Raw genomic sequence first — 23584 nt, forward strand, 5'->3', positions numbered from 1 at the left:
AAACCTTACTTGAGGCTCGATTTATTTTCTAAACGGATCTTATTTTTTATCCAAATTCATTTTTCGAGCTTATACTTTTGTCAAATTCCTCCTATTTTTCGAACGAACCTTCGAGCCAATCCTTATCATACACATCAATTGATTATTTTAAAATTTTATATTCGTAAACTGAAATGTGAAATCCCATAATCTAAATTAAAATTTAATTGTTGATAAAAAATTTGTATGCATTTATCATCCTATAAATCAATAATTTACATTTTTTACAACAAAAAAAAGGTTTGTTTTTTCATCATCCTAAAAGTTTAAACACCTATGAATTCTAGGCTCACTCTCCCCCCCCCCCCCCCTCTCTCTCTCTCTCTCTCTCTCTCTTGTTTACTTGTTTTATCGATATTTTTTACATAATGGAGAAATCATCACTTAACCCATCTAGTTGTCCTTTCAATCTATGCTGTTGGATAATCAAAACGGATGATTCGCATTCAAAACCCGACCCGGATAACACGTCCCCGACCGAACCCAACTCCGGGCACTGCTGCCAGTCATTGAGTCCCAGTGTCAATATCGTGTTCACTCGCCCACCTCGTCCCACTATGATCAGTGTATATTGCCCTTTCAATGACTTGAGATTAGTGTACGTTTCCGATGAATTGGCCAAGTGTTTCTCCATGTAAGCCACTTTACCGCCGGCTACGTATTTCTCGTAGAAATCGGCGAAGCTCTCGTCGTCGTGCTTCATTTCTTCTTCTTCCTCCGCTGTGCTTGCTCGGTTGCTTACCCTCCTCGGCGCGTTCTCCGAGTTCTTGTCGACGAGGAATCGTATGACTGTTAGCTTTACTCCTGGATGCCATGCAACCCGACCCGCATACGACAGGGCTTCTCGGTCGTCTTTGCCACCGATGAAAATGATTGCCACTTTGCATTCGGATGATTTCGAGATTCCATCTGCAAACCCGGATCCTCTCTCCACCAAGATCCCGATTGAACATGGGGCATGTCTAAGCAACTGTTGCAAAACCAGAAATTAATAGCTAATTAAATTCCTCGGTTTTAGTGTTAGATATAGCTACATGTTAGAGATGGTTTTTATTTTTTTTTCTTTTAGAGGATTATATGAATCATGAGGGATTTTTTATATTTTTAGAAGACTTTTCAAAGGGTTAGTCCACTCAAAGTAGTCGAATCTCTTAATATATTTGTTATTATCTTATGTCGGGGGGTTTTGTCACTCATACAGTAGAGAGCACTTCACTCAATCGAGTTGTGTGCCATGCACGACTATCAATCACCTACCAAAGAAACGGTGATTATTTGTAATTGGTAGGGTTTTAACCTAAGTCTTAAATGATGTCTAATTACATGTCTGCTATCACTTGATCACTTGATCATCATGTACAATTTATTTTGATAAAGTGCTTTTATTTCGTGAATTCTGTGTGACTTTCAATGAAATTAAAAGATAAAACTTCGATTTAGGGTAATTTAGAATATGCCGAGGGGCTCATTGGCTTCGGATGGACGACACTTCAAAAACTCTTTCTAAAAAAGTAAAAAATCCCTCAAGAAACTTAAAATGATCGAACCTAAAATCATCCAAACATAAGTGTCAAACTAAAATGGTAAATGTTGAAATGATCCAACCAGAAAAACTCATCTTACAAACTAGAATTATCTTAAACCTAAAACGACTTAAATTAAGTTAAAACAACCTAAACTTGAGCAATAAACCCAAATAACAAAATTCGGAATAATTCAATCCAAAAACTCAATTGTCAAATTCAAATAACTCAAACCCAAAAATAATCCGAACTTAAAATTATTAGAATTAATTCCATCTAAAACTAACCCGACCCACTAGATTAAAAAATTTATTCATGCCATGCAAGTAAAAAGAAAATTGTTTAAGTAGTTACCTTACGATTGACATATCTAAAACCAGGGCTGCCTGAATCATGAGTACCGTCAGGATTCAATCTATTGTGAAACGGCAACAAAATAAGCGAAACCATAAAGTCTTCGGCCAAAACAATGAGTTCCCTCGACATGCCATTGAACGTCGCAAGCGCATGCGACCGTCCCAGCGTAATACCAGTCCCATCCTCATCGACGTAAGCTTGAAAAGCTTGGGTGATTTGTTCCCTCATCTCGATCACTGATTTGTCGGTCAGGACCATGTTATTAGTCCCTTCTTCTTTTTCCAGCGTCGACGCCAGTTTATCTGACAACTCCACCATGTCGGTGACGTAAACGTTGAGGCCCGGGTTGGGTCTGCCCCTGGAGATGGCCAATAAGTTAATGGCAGAAGGTAAGTTGTGAGATCCGTGGACGCAGAGCAGGATCTTGAGTTCGGTTTTCGAGTCGAGACATTGGAGGTTCATCCGATGAACGGGGACGAGTGCCCTTGCACGTCGGATTATATGCTTTACGATGAAAGGTGTGTGGACGATAGAAAGGAAGATCACAATCACTATTGATATACAGGTTGGCATCTCGATCCTCTCCCTCTGCAGATAATTTAAATATTAACATATATGATTAAAGAATTATGTTCAAAAATGAAATAAATGGTTTGATGGAGTAGATCGGATCGGATAACTGAACCAAAGATTATTTAGTGTATCAATTCGAGTAAGAGAATTGAATCGGTCTTTAAGTGAATAGTACGAAACTGCGATAAAAAACTGGCTGTTTATAATTATTTTTAGTGATTTTGTGTATTTTTATGATTTTTAATTTTTTATTTACTGATAATCAAATTGATTAAGCGAAAAATCAACAACATAATTGATTCAACCCGATTTTGAAAACATTGCCGCTAATTACATATACTTGTTTTTCTTGTAAGTGTTTTAAATAAATTGCTAAGGTTTTAGCTCGGTTATATAACTTAAGCTCTAAGGTTGAAATTTTATAAAAATTTTAAACCTTAAATTCTAAACTCAAATTATAAATAAATAAATAAATAAAAAGCTATAAGCTCTAAACTTGAAACCTAAAACCTAAAAAATTGTAATAATTATAATAGTTATTTAATTATGTTTAACTAAAATTATAAATATATATTTATAAGACTTCAACTAATTATGTGGCGTGCTACTAATTATCGATGATGTATAAAACTTATGTATTGCTTATGCATTAAATATTATTTCATTATATATAATATTTTAAATTTTTAATTAAATTTAGTGTTACGAATCAATTTAATATCAACATTGTTAATCGTTAAGAAAATTCTCGAGTTTGAATGAAAAATTAAAACCCACTGTGACAAGCAGACAATGAGGGTCGGACAAAAAAAATGAAAGGAAAAAGAAATGATGTAACTAACCCTGAATGCATGAACAGCTAAGTAGACGTGAAAATGACCCTTAGCCGTCAAAAGCATTCCAATGGCTGCCAACTCCGGCCAACGAAAACCCAACAGTACTCCACCGCAGATAGTTCCGAAGACTTTTCCGACAACAACAATAAATATAAGAACAAAAAACCTTCCCCATGTCCCTATCTGGCCACCTTGGAAGTCAGAGAAATCAATCTTAAGACCCACCCAAAAGAAGAGAAGAGGGTAAAAAAGCAAGCTCAACAAGTAATTGATCTTGCTGATCGCCCATTTCGATATCCGCCCTTCGGTCGGCAAAAAAAGTCCGGCCAGAAATGCACTAAAGAAAGGGTTGTAACCGAACCAAGTTGCACAACTGCATATGACTGCCATGAATGCCATAGAGAGCACTAGGTGCGAGCCCTTAAGCGCTTTCCCTTCGGGGTTTTCGTTGTTAATCCAATTGAAGAAAAACGGCGACACTTTTGCCGCGATGATGCTCTGGATCAAGATGCCCGAAATCATCTTAACAACATGTTTAATCTCTTCTTTCGTGATCTTTTCCAACGGTAAGAACACAAAAAGCATGGAGTAGAAGAACATGGTTATCATATCGGAGTGAACCCCGGCTACAACGGCGAGCTTCCCGATGTCGGATTTGCCAATCTTGAGGTTGGTTATGAGTCGGGTCAATACGTGGGAACCGCTACCGGAGAGGGTAATGGAGAGGGAGATGGTTAATGTGATCATGTTAGTATCTTTGGTCCCATAATGTAGCCACGGGGTTATAAGGCATGTTAATATGCATGTTAATAGCATGCCAGCATAGGCCACTATTGCAGGGCGTGATGGTGCCTTGAAGATCACGTAAGGGTCCATTTCTAGACCCAAAACAAAGTGTATAATATCATCCCAAAGTCCACAATGTTGTCCAAATTCATAACCGATACATCTCCGAACGTCTCATGTACCACAGGTATCGTTGCAAGAACCATACCTATCTGCAATTTTATCATTGTATCAACTTATTATTTCAACAAGAAAAAACTTAAAAAGGACTAAAATGAAATCTTTTTTATCTTAGAGAGGGTAAAAAGTGAAAGAAACATACTAAGAAATCGGAAGTTATCTGAGGTTGAGAAAATGGCTTTAAGAAATGGTGCAAAATCCTGCTAAGAAGAAAAGCGGAAATGATAGCAACAAACTTCCCGAATCCGCTCATCATGCTGGTGGCTACGAATTTTAAACATTGCTTGTGCGAGGGGGATGGTCCGTGTGGCTGCGGTGGTCTTCGTGAGGATTTCGACGACATTTTTGTGTGTGTATCTTTTTCTTTCTCGAAATCCGAATCGAATGAAGAATGAATGCCGTCTGGGGTTGTTTTCTTCAAATGGTTGGTTTATTTTCTGTAAAAAAAAAAGGAAATGCAAAATTAGAAATATTTAATTTATTGTGATTAAGTTTAACCAAGATTGAGTGAATGGATGTAAATTGTTGCCCTCTATAGAGAAGTAAATGGAGGAGTAAATTGAGGAAATTCAGTCTTGTGAATGATGAGTCTTTTCTCTAGTCGCAGCACGAGTATTGCATTGTTCTCTGCTATCGGTTGAAAACGCCAATCAACACTGCTTGTGTCTTCTTGTGTATAGCCTTAATTAGCTTAATCTTACTTGCATCAATCAACGATGAGAAGTAATGCCTGTATACCAACCATTCCTTGTAGTTTGCAACAAAAATTTGATATTCTTAGACCTGGTCTGTTGAAAACAGCATAAGCCACACCGTATCCCACAATTCTTGTAGTTTTATTTATTGGGCCCACGTTTGCTTCCACCTTGTTCTTCCTGAAAAGCTTGTTTCCATTGTCCCGTCAAAGTTTGAACTCTTATGTACCCAGATATTCCATAAGATGCAAATCATCGTGTATTGAGCATCCTCAAGGATTAGAGGGTCAATAGTTCTTTCTAATGATCATATTGAGATGTTCATACGATTCATTTTTGTTGTCCATACAAATTGCATGTTATGTCCAAATTCCCAAATCTTCCTTACAAGGTAAAGCTTGCAGACGAGTTTTCCATGAAAATAATATGAGGAGTGATTTCCAGTCTGTCGTTGTCCATTCCTGTAATGTGTCATGCCGTCCTCTTGTCATTTCATCCCATTTCCTTCCCCTAGTTATTACCAGTTTTGTTAACACAACACTCTCGCTTGTACCATTTCTTACCCCACTAGTACTTTCTTGTAATCACAGGTCATTTCCACTCCTTAATTGCCAATCCATCCCTTGTTTGCATAAACCTCTACCATGTAGAATGCTTCGCCACACCCAGGAGTCAATGCTTTTCCTTGTAACTTTATCAAAAACACATTGTTGCACAGTACTTTTGAACTAGCTAGATGTATCATTATAAAAATAAAAATAATTATTTTATGAAAATAAAATAAACTAATTATTTTAGATAAATATTCAAATTCATTGGTGAAACAAAACATTTATTATTTTCACTAAAAAATACGAAATAATTTTCAAAACTTTTACTATTTTCACTTAAATCCTTAGTTTATAATTTATTCACAAATTACTAACCAAAAATTTATCTATGTTAATATATTAGTCACATGATACATTTCACGCAACTAATTAAGCATACATAAGGAAAATGGTCCGTATTACACTCATTAAATGTTTCTAATAATAAATATGAAATATTAAAATTATACATGAATTTTTATTAAATGTGTAATTTGATATACAAATTTTAGTTTGGTGAAATTCTACATGATAATCTTTGCTTGGGGTTTATGCGTATTTGCTTTTAATTCAATTACACATATTTAAAAAGAAATGCATCAATTTTACTTTTGTATTAGATAAATATAATATACAATATTAAACATAATATAATGTTATATCAATAACAGTGTTATTAGTTTGTTAAATTTGAATGAAATTAAAATGTCATATATAAAATTACACAAAATTATAGTTCAAGCACCATTTTTTTTTTTGATAATGTGATATTACCTAATTCCCCGACAACTATATAAATCAAGAGAGTAAACTCAAACCATCAAACCATAATTGATTTGAGCATGCGAAAATATTTGTGATCTGGTTTTTTGGGATTTAGATAGAAATTTATATTTTAAAATAACTGTTGATTATTAGTGCGGATAGATACCTTATTTAAAATTGGATTGCTTATCCAGATAATGGTTACGAATTGGTTATAAAATGTTATAATTTTGATTTTATATTTAAAAAGAATTAGTGAATTTGAATTCAAATATTCCTAGATTTTTGTATAAAAACATATATTGAATTTTGTGTAAATATCCAACAGATAATATAGTATTTAATTTCAAATTTCAGATTTAGATATTATTTGCAAATAATAAATGAATTCAAATTTTTAGGTAATATACAGACATTTAAAAAAAAAAAGAGCATATTTCCAACCATTGTCAGCTCCTAGTTGTAGCAAAATTACAAACAGTTTTTTCGATCAAATTACAAACTCTATCAACAAATTTTCAATTTGTGAATACTTGGTAAACAATGTTCTCCTCCAGATAATTCTTTGTTGTTCATTGTTAAAGATGGTTTCTCCATTGTTCATCGTTTTGAAAATATTAAAATAATATATACCTAAAATAAAATGATGAAATTCAATAGTTCCCCCCCCCCCTTATGTTAGCATTCAAATTATTCTACATTAATTAAAATTTCAAAAGGGAGAAAAAAGAAACAAAGTAAAAAGCCACAAAACTGAAATATACGAGTAACATCAAATTTGGCACAATTGTCAAGAACCGTACACATATAGGACAGGTTAGGACGAGCCTAACTACCATTGGTAAAATTTAAGAACCTTCTCTCTCAAGCAACTTTTATGCTTCAAAACATTCCATCAAATCCAAATATGCCCAATGCTACCAAAAAGGGGGTGGGAGAGAACAGATTTCTTTTTTTCCTTTTTACAGAAAACACTAAATGTTGAGAAAACCATACATACCTCGGATCAAATGATGTGTGTGAGTGAGTGTAATGTATGTATGTATCCTCAGCAGGCACATCCTCCGGCTTCTTGCTGCGACTGAGATGAATTTGCGTTTGTAGACTTAAGATTGACGTCGACCATGTCTTCTTGTTTTGTTGATGAAAGTGTTTCCATTCCAGGTAAAGCGGCTGCGATCTTCCGAAAAAGAGCCTGTATAGGGATGAAACAGAGAGTGAGAGATACGGAGAGGACTTTATGTAGATGAGTTTGCATCTCGCTCCAACTCTTCATTTTTCTTGAAGTACCAACATCCGAGAATTACTTGGATATGAATACGGAGATAAGATCTTCAAATACATGAAAAAACTTTGGAAAATTGTTCTACTTTCACACCCAAGTCCAAGTAAGTCAATCAATGCTTGCAATAACTGTCATGCAATTGAAGAACCAATGTGATTCCATTAAATAAGATGGAGTTGATGCAGAAGTGAGAAATGAAAAGACTGATCAAACTTTCAGTCAGGGGCAGCACCAAGGGGGCAGGCAGGGGCCTTGGTAAAATTCTTCTTTTGGTCCTCCAAATTTGTGAACTTGTTAGTTAATTAAATCGTAAAAATATAATCCCCCTCCCGGCCTCCCCCTCCCCCTCCCCCTCCCAATTTATAATTCAATCTTGGCCCCCTAATAAAAAATTTCTGGCTTCACCCCTATTTCATTGAATTGAAGACTGGTCTCACTTCATACTATCATGGCAAAACAAAAGGGCAGCCAATACCGTAAGACATTGTTCTATGCCTAACCACTATCATTTTCATCAGCACGGACAAGTAGTCAAATAGAATATTTACAGGAATATTAATGATAGTTAAGAATGGTTTACCTTGATATTGAAGCCAGCCTTGGCACTAGTTTCAATAAACATTACGTTGAGGTCACGAGCCTTGGCTTCGGCTTCCTCAACTGAGACTTGCCTGTCAAATCAACCATAAAATGCACAATGAGGGAACAAAAATCAAGCAGTTATATTAAGGAATGAATCAGGGTAAATTTCTAAGGTCAATAAGCTCCCTTCTTCGAATTTACATTAAAGTAATGACTAATGAAAACTAATGGTCTATCTTGTTTTCAGAAGAAAGTCCAACCATGATAACAACTTAATATTACCTTTTGTCCACAAGATCGGTTTTGTTCCCAACAAGCACAATAATAACATCACTACCGCGCTCGGTTCGTACCTCTTCAATCCATTTTGTAGTATTTTGGAAGGACTGCCTACCTACACCATCAAAATTAAAGTTCGCAATGTCACAAAATAGGGATGTTTGCCCATGCAAACATGCAGAAACATACAAGCAAATATACAATACAAGAAGATTCCATAGCAGAACAACAAAGTAAAATGATAACATACTGGCAACATCATAGACGATGACTGCCACGGAGGAATCCCTAATGTAACTTGGAATAAGACTCCTGAATCTTTCCTGTCCAGCAGTATCCCTGTAATAAAGTTTTAAGCAGATAAAGATTAAAGATACCAATCTTGACAAAAATTTTGAACAAAGAAAGCTTATCAATGAATAGAAAGCATAAACACCCAAGAGAAAGTGTTTCATCAATATACCCTGTATTAAATCCTAGGTAACAGTGTTACTAATTACATCATATTACAACACTTATAAAACCTGGCAGTAACCCACCTAAAAGATGAAACCAAAAATTGGCAATCAGCTTCTAAAGTCTAAACACTAATGCACCCTTGATGAGACAAACCAAAATTTAGAAAAACTGACAATATAGTTCGATGCCGATTACGACATACAACAAAACGCATTCTCTAGTAAAGCAACACCAACTATATATATAAACGAAGCAATGATTGGAAGAGAAATATAAACATGCATCGAACTAGAAGAAGCTGAATGGGGTATAAAGTAGCACGCAAATCTTAGACATAACCCCATAAAAATCCATAGGTTAAAATATGCCTATAGTCCCTGCACTTTTTGATAATTAGGAATTTAGTCCCTAGCAATCGAAATACAAATACAGGGACTAAATTCCCGATCCCAAACCCAATCCATAACACAGTAGATAAAATTCCTAATTTTCGAGAAGTACAGGAACTACAGGCACATTTTAACAAAATCCATTACACAGTAGATAAAATTCAAAGTCTTACCAGAGCTGCAACCGAACTGTCCGATCTTCGAACATGGTACATAAAGTCTTACCAGAAGAGTCAAATGAGAACAATACTTAGAATTAAAATCCAATCATATACCAAAAAAATTGAAAAAAAAACAAAGAGTCAAAGAAGAACGAATCAGATCCAAGGTGATTTTGCAATCAGAACGCGAAGAAAACAGAGAGGATCGTCAAAAAAAAAGAAAATTGAGAGAAATACCTGGTAAGTATTATCGAATTTATCGTACATAAAGCGAGTGATGATACTGGTTTTCCCGACAGATTGATCTCCCAAGAAAACAAGCTTGTATTTGGCCAAAGCCGAAACTGGAGCCATGGTGGTTCGGATCTAGGTCAAAGAGACACTATGAATCGGGTCGAGATCGGATCCAACCTCGAGATCTCACCGGAAACGGTTAGAGAAAGGTGTCGCCGGAGAGAATGAGATTGGGATCGGGATCGGGATCCCTAGCGTCTTTTTTTATTTTATTTTATATTTTTAATAATATTTTTTGGTGGTCAATTTATTGTTTCAGTGTATATTTATACTGAGGCGAAAATGCTGTTCGTAGTTTTCAAAAAAAAAAATTCTTTCTAAAAAACGTTGTGAGCCGATCCGAGCCAGATCGGACGGACCGACCTTTCCCAGTTTCCCCGCTTTACCGAGTTGTTCGTATTAATATTAATTTCAATAATTAAAATTTTTTAAAGTATTAATATTATATTAATTGAAAATTTTATCAATTTTATAAATTAAATTTTAAAAAATTATTTAAAACTTATGTGAACAAAGTTAAAAAATATTAAAATTTTTATTCATTTTGAGTAATTTGACAAAAAAATGAAAATAATTTTTTTAAAGTTTAAGGTCAAATAAATTATTATGCCTAAAAATAAAATACATTTATAGCCAGTTTAACTCTTCAGAGAGTACTAATAGTGTTAATGGGTCAAACTGGGCTTATGCATAATCTTAACATATTTTATACTTATATAAACTTGACTCTATTTGAAATATGGGCTTAAAAGTTTATCTAAATCTACCAATATTTATAAATAATTAACCCAAAATTATTTTAAACTCACCCATATATTTAAAAAAATTAAAAATATATTTATATTATTTTAATTTAATATTTAACAATTTATTTTTTATTTATTAAAATTTTATATAAAGTTATCTTATCATTTTTTAAATGTTTACATTATAATAGTATATAGATTTAATTTTTATGTATTATAGATTACATATAAAATATCACAAACTTTAAAAAAAACCTCAAATCAAGATTGAGCCTTAAATGTTGAATCTCGAGCCCAATCTATATTTTAAACTGACTTAATTTTTTTGCCTAAACTTTTCTAAATTTTAAATAAACCTTTAAACTTAAAAAAATAACCCAACATATAAAAAGGTCTAAAGAGCACCTACGAAACATAAAACATGTGATTTTTTTTAACAAATTATTATATTTTCACCCTTTTAGTTATATATAAAAAGATAAATAATGATTTTATATAGTGCGTTAGAGCTAAAAAAACAAATAATTACATTAATAGCTTTGTATATTTTTCAAAAAAAATCCATTCACCCTATTTCATATCTACTTTTTTTTTTAAATCAAATTTTATATTTTCCGATAATTTTTAAATATTTAACATATATATTATAATATATTTTTAACTATTTTTAATTAATATATTTTATTACAGGAGTGTAGCTGGGGTTCGGTAGGAGCCTCAGTTTGTTTAAAATGAAATTTTTTTCATTTAAATCCTTTAAAATTTTAAATTAATAAAGGTAAAATTAGACTTTGACCCCTTAAAATGATAAAAATTTGATTTAATTATTTAAAAATTAATGAAATTACATTTTTAGCATCGTAAAAATTACAATTTAATTTTAACCCCTAACTTTTTTTTTTGGCTTTGCCCCTGTTTTCTTATACATGCATTAATTAGTAAGAGTTGCCAATCGCTTACACTCATAAGAAGAGAAAATTTAAACTCAAATACGAAAATAATTACGAACTCTAAATTAATTATTATTCATTAACTGTAAAACGAACATCAAAATAATATAATATATATATACAGGTAGAGTTAACACTAGGACTGATGGACTAATCTACTATTAGAAAATGAGGGAAGTTCAAGGCAGTTTGGCCATCTGCAACATCATCAATCTCCTTCCACTTGCACCTTCTACATGTTCACCAAGTTTTGCAAGGTGTGCCATCCGCCTTTTCCACGATTCGGAAACATTCGATTGGTTCGATTTGTTTTCCGGTTCGGTATCAGATACCTCAGGGCTCTCTAGATCCTCACCATAGACTTCAATTGGAGCTTGGATTATCTGCTTCAGTCTATCTACCACACGGCTCATCTTCGGCCTGTCTTTGTGACTTTTCGATAAACAACTGTTTGCTAACTTGGCAATGTCTCTAGCTGCACCGATTGAAAACCGGTTTTCGAGTCGAGGATCCATTATTGACCCGAACTTCTTACCGTCCACAGGGAAGAGTTTCACCCAATCCAAGAGTTTCTGCTCCGGTTTCGCACGACCTCTTTCTAACGACCGCCTACCTGTAATAATCTCATATAATACCACACCGAAGCTCCATACATCACTCTTATCAGTAAGATGTCCGGTCTCGATGTAATCAGGAGCTGCATAACCATAAGTTCCGACTACCTGAAGAGAAAAGAACAAACAAACAAAGCTTGTTACCATCATCAGCACTGCAAATTAGCCTCAAAAATAGAAAGAACAGCGAATACTAACGGCCGTTGAAACGTGTGTATGCCCGGCCATTGGCCCCTCCCTTGCGAGCCCAAAGTCCGAAAGCTTTGGATTGAAGTTCTCATCGAGTAAGACATTTGAAGCTTTGAAATCTCGATATATCACCTAGCATCATTGTGAGAACAAAAGAACCGTAAATTCAAATCCCGAAGGTAACATTGCACACAATCAGAAACCGATGGCCAGCAAAACAAAGGTCATGTTTTAGACAGGAACCTGAACTTCTAAACCCTCATGCAGATAAGCTAATCCTTCGGCTGCTCCGAGCATTATCCGTAATCTTGTTTCCCAAGAAAGCGTCGGGAATGCCTGACCGAAAAGATGATCTTCTAAGCTCTTGTTTTGCACAAACTCGTATACCAGAAGACGCTGAATCTCTCTTTCTCCGTTGACAGCACAGTATCCTACGAGCTTGACGAGATTCGGATGCTCAACGACACCGAGAAATTGAACTTCAGCCACCCATTGTTTATGTCCCTATACAGATTGAAAATCCATTGCTCCTTGATGATCAAACACAAAACACAAGAAATGTTGAAAGAAAACAGTTTTTTTCTCTTCCATTTTCCTCTTCACCAAACAGGGCCTTAAGAGTTTTTGAATGATTAGCAAATTGAATCCCATAATTCATGGTTGAATCATAAGTTCTATAATAAAATGAAAGTCAAACCATTTAATGGCTTCCCAAAGTAAGATACATACAGCATTATACTGATTAATGATAAAACTGTCAAGCACTCTTTACTTAAATTTTTGCAACTCTCTCACAAGTAAACATCAACTTATATTTGACACCCAAGGCCGGTGCTAGGGGTGGCAAGAGCCCGCCCCTTAAATAGAAAATTTCACTTTTGATCCTTTAAATTTTATAATATTTTAATTTAATAAATGGTAAAATTATATTTTGATCCAAAATGATAAATTTTTAATTTAGTTCTTCAAATATTATAAATATATAAACTATTAAAATAGTAAAATTATATTTTAGCTATCATAAAAATATAAGAGTACCAAATTGAATATTAAAACTAAACTCAAATACTTAATTTAGGAAAAAAACTTAAATATTAAATTAAAAAAATACGAATAACTACTAAATTTTATATTGTAGCCAAACTCAACTATAAATCGAGAAAAAGAAATTACTAAATTCAAATACTAAATAATATTCAAAAGGAAAAGCACTATCACAATCATTATTAGGCTTTATTACTCAGACATTTCATTTTCATTAAATTATATCCAAAATATACATATGAATAAAAACTTTAAAAATTTGAGTAATAAATTAAGTATGATATTAATTTATTTTATATTTATTCAAGTTCAGTCTGTTTCGAGATTGGAATTTTATCTAAACTCATCTATATAAATAACTAAGCCAAAACGATTTTACACTCGAGTTTTATATAATTATTTTTACATTTTTAATGTTTACATATATAAATTTAAATTTTATGAATTTTAAATTATATAATATATAAAAATAAAAGCGCTCAGTTTTAAATATTGAAGTTCGGCTAATATTTGAAATGTACTTTCCTTCGAACTAATCCTGGTTCTACTCATCAATAACAGCACATATGGCCTAACTTCACAAACAGGAGGAAATTAAAATTCATTTTTGTTTTTTCTACCTACCCAAACAGAGAAAAGAAAAAAAAGGAAACCACACCTGCAAGCCATTCTTGCTAAGCTTTTTAATAGCAACCACGGCAGGTTCACCTTTTCCATCAACAGGCTTGATCGCACCTTTATAGACACACCCAAAGCCGCCTTCACCAATCTTAAGCAACGAATTAAAACCATGAGTGGCTTGTTTAAGCTCTGAGAAAGAGAATACCCGCAAACAGTGACCTTTCGCTTCGTACAACTCCGGTATACTCCGCGGCGAAGCTGCCGAGCATGATGAAAACTTGGTGACCGTATCAACCCCTGAATGTTCCTCCGGGGCTGATATTTTCCCCTTGCTTCGAGACTTGCGCTTGAAATAGTAAAAACACTTCATTCCACAGAATTTCATAAGCTAAAAACAAAGAGAAAACCCAGATTTTAAACGCGATTTCGGGGCTGTATCTCCCTAGAAATGGGAAAATTAAGCAAAACCCAATCGAGGGAATGAATCGTCAATGGTGAAAAAACAGAAAGGGAGAATCAAAATTGGGTTTAGAAATGAAGTGAATATGGTGAATGGAAGTTGAAGAGACACACCCACGATGGTAAACTAAACAAAGAGGCGAAATTATGCTTTGCTTTTACTTTTTACCTCATTGGAACTGGATTATGCTTTTAAGCAATCTACTGTTTTTAGCAGACAGTTTTCATATTATGAAAATGAAGATTTTCATTCAGTTCGATTTCTTCTTTCTATTGGTGGTTTGAAAATCTGATAGTTTTGACCACTGCAATATTATGCATTTATGCTATATTTTTGGGGTAAACTACACTCCTAGTCACCCAACTATTAGTAAATTTCTCTTTTAGTCATACAACTATGAAAAGTTACAAAATAGTCACCGAATTATTAGTAAATTTGTTTTTTGGTCACCTAACTATAAAAAGTTACAAAGTGATAACCTAATTATTAGTAAATTCTTTTTTGGTCACCCCAACTATCTTGAAATTTTGGGTGTTTCTATTTTTACATTAGCCCGTTAGTGACCAAAAAAGATAAAATTGAAGAGTTGGATGACCACTTTGCAACATATCATAGTTGGGTGACTAAAAAATAAATTTACTAATAGTTAAGTGACTACTAGTACAGTTTATCCGATTTATTCTGAATTTTTTGGGTCAGATTTTGTTATTAGTGCTTGTATTTTAAATTAGTTGTGGATTTTGTTCTTAAATTCTAGTTTGGTAAATTTTAGTCATGTATTTTTCAAATTGGTTAATTTAAGTCCTTGTGTTTTTTTTTTCAAATTTCAAAATTTAAGTTTTGGCTCAAACGGTATTAGTTAAATATGTTTGGTTCAATTTTGCTATTAGTCTTTTATGTATAAGTTATGGATTTAGGGCTAGTTTGGATGAGCGGTGTGTTTACCTCCGGTGAGGTTAAAAACAGCGGTGGCGGTGAGATTAGTTCCTGTAGCGGTGAGATTGGGTACTGTAGCGGTGAGATTAGAAACAATGGTGGAGTGTGTGTTTGGATTCAAACGCAGCTGTAGCGGTGAGGTGAGAATGAAAAATGACTATTAAGGACATCAGATTAGAATTGATATATAATAGAATGAAAAATCTGCAAGAACCATTGGTTCACGTTTATTGCTTAAAAATCTATCTACAATACAATTTCTTCATGTTTCTGTCAAATAAAATTAACAAATGCTAATTTTTTATCTATTTTAGAATGATTTGACAAAAACTATAAATTAAAATACTCAAATAAATTTTCTTCTAAAGTTGGAGGACTAAAAAGGTTATTATGCCGAAAAAGAATAATAATAAAACAGATAAACATGTAATTCACAGGAAGGATGATGGAAGGCTATTTGGGTCTGTTATAATGTCAACTGCACTGAAAGCCTCTAACTGCTGCTATTTGCTCCAGCTGAAAATCAGCTGATCAGTGTGGTTGAAAAGCAACCTCACTGCACTGATACCCCCAACCAAACACAAATGCAGTGAGTTTGGCACCATCTTTTTCTTTCAAACGTGCCTCACTGCCTCACTGCCTCAATCCAAAGGAGCACTTAGTCTATATTTCTCGATTTGGTCATTTTTAGTATCTGTAATTTTCAATTTTTTAAATTTTAGTCTCGATTGAAACAATAATATTGAATCGATTAATTGACTTCTTGTTAAGTATTATTTGAAAATAACAAGTTGACATGATATTAAATATGTGATATGTTTATCGTGTAGAATTTTGGAAATAACAAAACTTAAATTAATAAATTTAGTGGTTATCGTTGTCATTCAATCAATACTAAATTTTTAAAATTCTAAAATGTATAGAGACTATAAATAACCAAATTTACGTACATGGATTAAATTCACAACTTATACATAGTATAATGACTAATAACATAATTTAACCTTCAACAACAAACAAATTATGCAGGTACAATCAATTAAAACTAAAATTAATTCAATATGAAGGACAACAAATTGAAAACTGAATTATACTCTAACAAAGCTTGTAAATTGTGGAACTTAAACTCGAAATTATTTAGACATTTTTATATGATAGAACTCAAACTTAGGTAATTAAAGTCTCAATACATCAATCTTGACTCATTGTTTTCAAAAGCAGACAAGACCAAGAATCGATCAGGGTATCGGTCTGAAATAAAGGTTGATTGAACCATTAGTCGAACCGGTTGAATTTTTTTTTTCTATTCTTTATTTTTAATAATTTATTCAATCAAATCGGATTGACTTATCAAGACAAAAATAAATGATCTAACTGGTTTCATCACTTCTCGAATCCTAAAAGAAAATTTTTAATTTTGTTGCTTAAGCTCATGGTCCATAGGCCCTCTCCAACCCATAAATAAGAAGATAATGCATTGAAGCGCACTCAAACCCACGTCCTCATACATTGACAACAAATATGCATACTAATCAAACTAAGACTCAATTAGTGATAACCTCCGTGCTATTAAAAAAAACTAATGATATAAACTCTATTTATTTAATATTGTTTGGAGATGGAAGAATTCAAAGTTTAAAAGAGTTGAAATTGAGAATAGTCAAATTGCTAAACTCACATGAAATTTACATTGCTCGTTGAACGAATATAGAAATTAAAATTTCAACTTTGTGGCTATCAAATTTTGAATTTATCTATCTAATTCATCAATGAAAATACCCCAACCATTCCACCAATCAATAGTAATTAGTTTATTCAAAAATTAACAAATTTATTTTAGTTTTCCATATTAACATTGGGGTGCAATCATACCAATATGAATGCATCGGATCCCATCGGAATTCCGCAATGAAACGTGTTTGGGCGAGAGTAGTACTAAGATGGGGACTTCATAGGAAGTCCTCAGATTGCACCCATCTCTTTTAATTCAATCCTTCGTTTGATTTTTTTGTTGTATCTTTTTTATTTTTATATTTTAAATTTTTTTAATAAAAAAATCCCACTTTTATATGGATTCAATATTTAAAAATTGTTTTTTTTTATTTTGTTGACAAAATCGAAGTTTTGGGATCTTGAAAAAAAAAAGTAAATTACATAGATAGTCACTCAATTTTAAAAAAAAAGTCATTTTAAGCATTAAAAAGAATTTACAAAATAGACACTCATATTATATAGTTTATTTATTTTGATCAGTTTCGTTAAAATTATAAACACAAATCTTACATCAGCTTTTCTTGTGAATAATAAATATAAAATATGATTAAAATTTACAACAAATTCCTATTGATGGATCCAAGTTTCAACTCAAATTCACTCTTTTATTTTTTTTCTCTCTGAAATGAATAGTTGTTTGCTCTACAATCGAACAATGACTTGTTTCGACTTGACTTGGGGTTTGGTTGAATGAGTTTTCCCAATGCTACGCCATTTAGCTTTTTTATAAAGAAATTATGACATGGAAATGAAATCATTAGGTGAAAATATCGAATGTTATTAAATTTTACAACAAAATCTAAATTAATTTACTCAAAAATGTCAAAAAAAAGAAAAATTACGTGAGTAGATCGTTTTTTAAAAAAATTACGAGATTAGATCAATTTTTGAATGGAAGTATTTTTAGGTGATTTGCAGAAAAAAAAAACTTTAGTCAAATCAACTGAAAAATTTCGGTCAAATCTTACTATTAGTCTTGTAGTATATGTATGTTATGGATTTAGTCCATATGCTTTAATTTGGTTGATTTTAGTTGTTGTACTATTTGAATTAGTCAGTTTTAGTCTTCGAATTTGATATTTCAGTCTTGGTCCAAACGATTCAGTTACATCAGTGAGGTCAAATTATGTTATTGGTCCTGTAAGTTGTGAGTTTAATCTTTGTTCTCCAATTTGATCATTTTTAATCTCTATGCTTTTTAAATTTTGATATTGACTCAAGCGATATTCGTTAAATTCATTAATTAAAATAACATCTCTTTCTGTGAATATATAACATCACACGTATAGCAATATGTTTACCGCATAAGATTTTAGAAATAACAAAATTTAACAACTACAATTTGATCAACATTGAAACTTCAAATTTAAAAAATATAGGTAAAAAGACCTCTCCTTACCCTTTTAAAAGTGAGCAATTAAGGATAATTAATCACGTCATTAATGTATTTATTAAATTGTGCATAATTTTGATTGGTATAATACAAATTTAACCCTTGATGTGTGCATATTTTGTTAATTTTGTCCTCATTCCAAAAAAATCAACAAATTTAGCCTCATCGTTTACACATTTACAAAAATATTGTAGGTTAAATTTGTTAAATCATGACTAAATTGATGGAATATGCAAATTATGAGCTAAATTTGTTATTATACTAATCAAATTTATGTAAAATGCACCAAAAAAAATTAACGTAGCGATTAATTGTCCTTATTTGCTCATTTTTTAAATTGACAAAGATTAAATTGCTTCAATTTTTTTAGAGGGACTAGTTTGCTCAATATCAAATTTGAGAAGGATTGAATGGGTCTTTTTATTCAAAATATAAACTAAAAATGACCAAATTAAAATATAGTAAATAAATTTGTAATTATACAAAACGTATGGACTAATAATAAAATTTAAGCTTAATAAATTGTTTGGCCCTAAACTTGACAACTTTTCTCACATTAGCTCTTGAACTTTTTTTTTGGATCATATGAGTCCCTAAAGTTGACAATCGTTAATTACATTAGTCATTGAGGTTGACCCTATTTACTTTTTAAAAGTTTTAGTGACGTGGACCAATATCATTGTGACATGAGTTGTTTATTTCATATACAAATATTTTTTTGAAATATTATTTTTAAATAATATTTTAATCCTGATTTTTTGTTTTTGCATTACAAATCTCTTGTTTTCTCCTTCTAGACTGCCCCTTCATTTCTCTCAATTTTTTCTTTCTAAACTATGATTCCACGTAATTTTTATCTCTTTTCAATAAAAGAAAAATAAAATCAAAAGAAAAAATTTGATTTACTGTGAGTTGAAGCCATGAAATAAGTTTTCATGAATAAAAAATAGAAAAAAAAAGCTAGATTGAAGGAAAATGATGGAAAAGAAAAAGAAAGCTAATAGAAATCGAACTTTGTATAAAGAAAATGAAAACCCAGAAAAGGCGGGTTTAAAAAATATAAAAGGATTTTTTTGGGTTTTTTTTCTCAGTTTAATATATTTTCTTTATTTAATTTAGAATTTTTTTTGAAAGGTAAATTCATTAATTCATTAAATGAATGGAACCGTACAATTCAGGAAAAAAAATAGCAAATATTCGTCGTAGATGGTGAAGGACAAGCTCCACCAACATAACAAAGGCTTTAGTCTCAGCATCAATAGAAGATTATGACACGTTGACAATTTGTTTTGTCACAACTCAAACACGACATATCAAGAGTGATTGCAAGCACTTAACACGATAAGGAAATCAGTCCCAAATGGTCCAAAGCAGCGAGCAAAAATTAACAAAAAGAATCGAGCATTCACCAAACAAGAGAGGACGACAACAAAATCATCCCTAAAATTACTTGTAAAACTAATATTACATGTATAAGCAAGACTAAAAAACGTGCTACAATAGTAGATAAAAACTTCTAAAACTGAAGATTTGTTAAACAATGGAAAAATAAACAAAACGGGTTCAAATCGACACGCAAAATCATTTATTATTCTAAAATACTCTCAAAATATAAACAAATTAAGAAGTTAACGAATAGCCACCCACTTTTCAAGAAAAACTATTAGTGGTTGGTGGAGTTTTAGCAAATGACAAGCACCATCATCTGTCTATTACAATTTGTGAAGACAACAAAGGTATCCACAAAATAGATTTGCAAATAGAGAAAACATGTGTAGTGAATGAGAAGACGAAAAAAAGAAATGGTTGATGGGAAAGGAAAAAGACGGACGATAGCCAACCCAGAAGCTGGCATCGCCGCTGAGCAAAACAATAAATAAAAAGCAAACAGCTTGAATTTCTTCTAGATTTTTTATTAGGCATTTACAATGATACTTTTTTACTTTAGGATTCTTTACATATTTTCGGACAAAAAAAAAACTGAATGTTGATTTACAAATATTTGGAGATGAAATTGTTGTTGGTAAGTGCTCGAAACCTTAGGCTCAAAATTGACCTCCATTTGGTGAAGAGATGAGTGAGTAGTTGGTTAGAGGGAATTGATTCTAGACTTCTAGATGGATGATGAAGAGAGGAATCAAAAAGACCATGAAAAGCTAGAAGCCATCGTAATGAAATTATTTCTTGAATATTTTATTATAATTCTTAAAATAATTTAAATAAAATTTATTTTTATATTTTTTTGTTTTTATTTTATTAAATTAAATGGTATACACAATTTATTTATTTATACACGTGTCACTACGAGGTTGATTGATTTTGCCACAAATAAAAAAAAGTTAACAGCATTAATTAAGGGATAAATCTGAAAATTATATATGAATTTTGATTTAATGTGTAATTATATACATGGACTTTAATTTGGTGCAATTATACACGGGAAGCTCTAATTGTGGTTTAAATGTATATTTGAAACTTTAATTTTGATTTAATCATGCACATTTAAAGAAATAAATACATCAATTTATTTTATATTAGATAAATATAATCATTTTTGTATGCAATATACAAACATAAGATGATGTTATATCAATAATTATATTAATAATTTACAAGCATTGGGTCAAATCAAATTTTCATGTACAAAATTGTACAAAATCAAAGTTCATGTATGCAATTGTATATTAAATCATAGTTCATGTATAATTTTGAGATTTATCCCTTACTTGTAAGGGCTAATCTACGTAATAGTTGTTAATTTTAGGGGCCAATATGATCCAAAAGAAGTTTAGGAACTAATATGAAAATAGTTACCAAATTTAAGGACCAATCTAAATATTAAGCCTAAAATTCATTGAATTTCACTTCCCAACCGTAACTATGGACTTAGGTAACAGATATTAAGTTTAGAGTTGACTTACTCTGAGCCGTCAACACTGACACGGGTTTTGTTATCCCAAAACGACAAAAGGCAACCCATAAAATCATATTTTCATCCTTTTTTCCCGAGATTTCCAAAATCGGATTAATGAATTTATCAGTACAATCAATTTGATTGATTTATTGTTCTAAACAATTTAATTAAATAAATTATTAAAATTATTACAAATATTAAAAAAAATAGGATCTAAAATTTCTATTTAAGGATGTGATTTTAGATGTGTTTTCATTGGTTTATTGGTGTGATTTAATGAGTGATTGTAGGGTTTGTGAGTTCTAGTAGTGTGTAGAGCCACAATTCTGTCAATGGACTCAATTAAAAATCAGCAAAAGTAGGTAAACTTGCCTGTCCTTTGAAAATTTAATCTTCAAAACCACTAAAGTCATGCAATTATGTCTCTAAGTATTTAAGTTGGAGTTGAATTACATTGATACATATTTATCTAAATTCAATGATATCACTTAACCAAAAAAAAAAGTTATAAATTGATTACTGAACTATTTCAAAACTTTTTAATTAGGTCATATGGCTGTTAAGGTTTTTTTTTAAAGTTTCGCTAGTGAGCTCAAAACGACGATCAATATGTGGATCAATATCTATTAACGAGTAGAACATGCCTTAGATCCAAATAGATCTGACTGTCAGTATTAGAGATCAAAGAAAAAAAATGTGTTTGAATTCTGGTTTGCAGATTTGTGGCGTCCAAAACTAATTCATGAAAAAATTGAATTGTAGAAAAGGCTGAGAAAGAGAGTTTTTGATTTGGTGCAAACAGTGCGAACAACGAAAGCCATATAGCATCAATTTTAACAGTCCAGTGACTTAAAAGAAAACTTTTGAATAGTTCAATAACCAAATTGTAACTTATTTTTTAGTTAAGTGACCAAAATGAACATTCACCCATAGTTTGGTGACTAATTATGTAGTTTACCCTTTTTATTTTTGAAAGGGACAAATCTCAAAACTACATCTGAATTTTAGTCCAATATGTAATGTCATATATAAAACTTTGATTTTGTGTAATTTTATACATGAAATGTTGATTTGATTCAATTTTCAAAAACAACTAATACAATTATCGATGTAACATCATTTTACTTTTACATATTTATAATATAAATGTAAATTGGCGTGTTTGTTTTTTTAAATGTGTACGATTGAATCAAAATTAACGTTTTATATGTACATTTGAATCACAGTCTAATTTTCATATTTATAATTGCACAAAATAAAAATTTATGTATTAAATTGCATATTAAATCAAAGTTTATGCATAATTTTGATATTTATCTCCTTTTAAAATATAATTAGATATAATTAATATTTAATAATTTTATATATTGCTACCATTACATATACATTTAAAGATCTAAACATACACAATTTAACATATATAATTTGTTTGGGACGTGTAAGCAACGAATAAGAAAAATAACGAAGAAATTGAAAAGATCGAATATAAATATTTTACGTGGAAATCTCCTTCTGAAGAGGATAAAAAATCATAGACAAATATAATTTCACTAAATCGGCAACAACGAAGAGTACAAATATGGTGATAAAAACTAAACCCCAAAACCTGAAAATAAAAACCCTCAAAACTTAAATACAAAATTCTCTGAAAGTTTGTAAAAACTAATACTTAAATGTGTTACGGATTAATCTTTTCAGGGTTGTAGAAGATCTATTTATATGATAAATTTGTCGGTCAAATAATATTGAAATAATCTACACTAATCAAAATTTAAGCAAAAAACTAAAACAATGTTTAACAGAAAAAAGTGAAGTCGAAAGAATTGAGGAATACGTCACCACGTCATGATGTCACACATTGTTTATACTGAAATGCAAGACATACTCTACATATTTTTAGTATTCATATCATTACATTAATATAATTTTTCATACTATAATATATAAAAAAATAACATATCATAAATTTAACTTAGACTTTAAATATTTAAACTTTAGCACTATTCATGTTTTTAAAAAAAAATCTATTTTTTATCCAAATATTTTTTATACTTTTTATATTTAAATTCTTTTGAATTTCGAATGGAGCTTTAAATTTAAGAAGGGAAAACTATAAAAATGGTCAATTTTATTTGTCTCATATTACATTTT

At 31.4% G+C, this 23584-nt stretch overlaps 2 protein-coding genes and 2 pseudogenes across 3 annotated transcripts; 1 reads left to right on the forward strand and 3 right to left on the reverse strand.

Annotated features, from left to right (window-relative positions):
• Positions 1–374: 374 nt before the first annotated feature.
• Positions 375–5705, reverse strand: LOC107937435 (cation/H(+) antiporter 28-like; annotated as a pseudogene).
• A 1393-nt stretch (positions 5706–7098) lies between these two features.
• LOC107937449 (ras-related protein RABH1b) lies at positions 7099–10157 on the reverse strand. Its single transcript, XM_041099531.1, has 6 exons — positions 9714–10157; positions 9512–9559; positions 8741–8829; positions 8494–8605; positions 8210–8300; positions 7099–7539 (listed from the first exon to the last, which is right to left on the reverse strand). Exons 1-6 carry the CDS (start codon positions 9851–9853, stop codon positions 7393–7395), a joined length of 627 nt encoding a protein of 208 aa, XP_040955465.1. The 5' UTR covers positions 9854–10157; the 3' UTR covers positions 7099–7392.
• A 1383-nt stretch (positions 10158–11540) lies between these two features.
• On the reverse strand, positions 11541–14710 carry LOC107937423 (probable serine/threonine-protein kinase PBL19). 2 transcript variants are annotated; one of them, XM_041099532.1, is made up of 5 exons: positions 14586–14695; positions 13995–14345; positions 12536–12796; positions 12302–12424; positions 11541–12211 (listed from the first exon to the last, which is right to left on the reverse strand). In XM_041099532.1, the coding sequence occupies exons 2-5, from the start codon at positions 14340–14342 to the stop codon at positions 11669–11671; spliced, it is 1275 nt and encodes a 424-aa protein (XP_040955466.1). In that variant the 5' UTR covers positions 14343–14345; positions 14586–14695; the 3' UTR covers positions 11541–11668. The 2 variants fall into 2 exon arrangements, with proteins under 2 accessions (XP_040955466.1, XP_016725786.2); XM_016870297.2 differs by having other exon boundaries at positions 13995–14710.
• Positions 14711–17211: 2501 nt separating this feature from the next.
• LOC121220397 (uncharacterized) lies at positions 17212–17329 on the forward strand (annotated as a pseudogene).
• Positions 17330–23584: the final 6255 nt, after the last annotated feature.

This window comes from Gossypium hirsutum, chromosome D08, assembly GCF_007990345.1.
Source record: "Gossypium hirsutum isolate 1008001.06 chromosome D08, Gossypium_hirsutum_v2.1, whole genome shotgun sequence".
NCBI lineage: Eukaryota > Viridiplantae > Streptophyta > Magnoliopsida > Malvales > Malvaceae > Gossypium > Gossypium hirsutum.

Excerpts from the sequence above, each read along its gene's own strand:
- LOC107937449 (XM_041099531.1), bottom strand. The coding sequence starts at position 9,853 with ATGGCTCCAGTTTCGGCTTTGGCCAAATACAAGCTTGTTTTCTTGGGA. Across the intron at positions 9,560-9,713 it reads TTTCTCTCAATTTTCTTTTT|GACTTTATGTACCATGTTCG; the intron begins TTTTGACGATCC and ends CTCTTCTGGTAA. Across the intron at positions 8,606-8,740 it reads CATCGTCTATGATGTTGCCA|GTAGGCAGTCCTTCCAAAAT; the intron begins GTATGTTATCAT and ends TTGATGGTGTAG.
- LOC107937423 (XM_016870297.2), bottom strand. The coding sequence starts at position 14,342 with ATGAAATTCTGTGGAATGAAGTGTTTTTACTATTTCAAGCGCAAGTCT. Across the intron at positions 12,797-13,994 it reads TTAGCAAGAATGGCTTGCAG|GGACATAAACAATGGGTGGC; the intron begins GTGTGGTTTCCT and ends CAATCTGTATAG. Across the intron at positions 12,212-12,301 it reads ATACACACGTTTCAACGGCC|GTAGTCGGAACTTATGGTTA; the intron begins GTTAGTATTCGC and ends TTTTCTCTTCAG.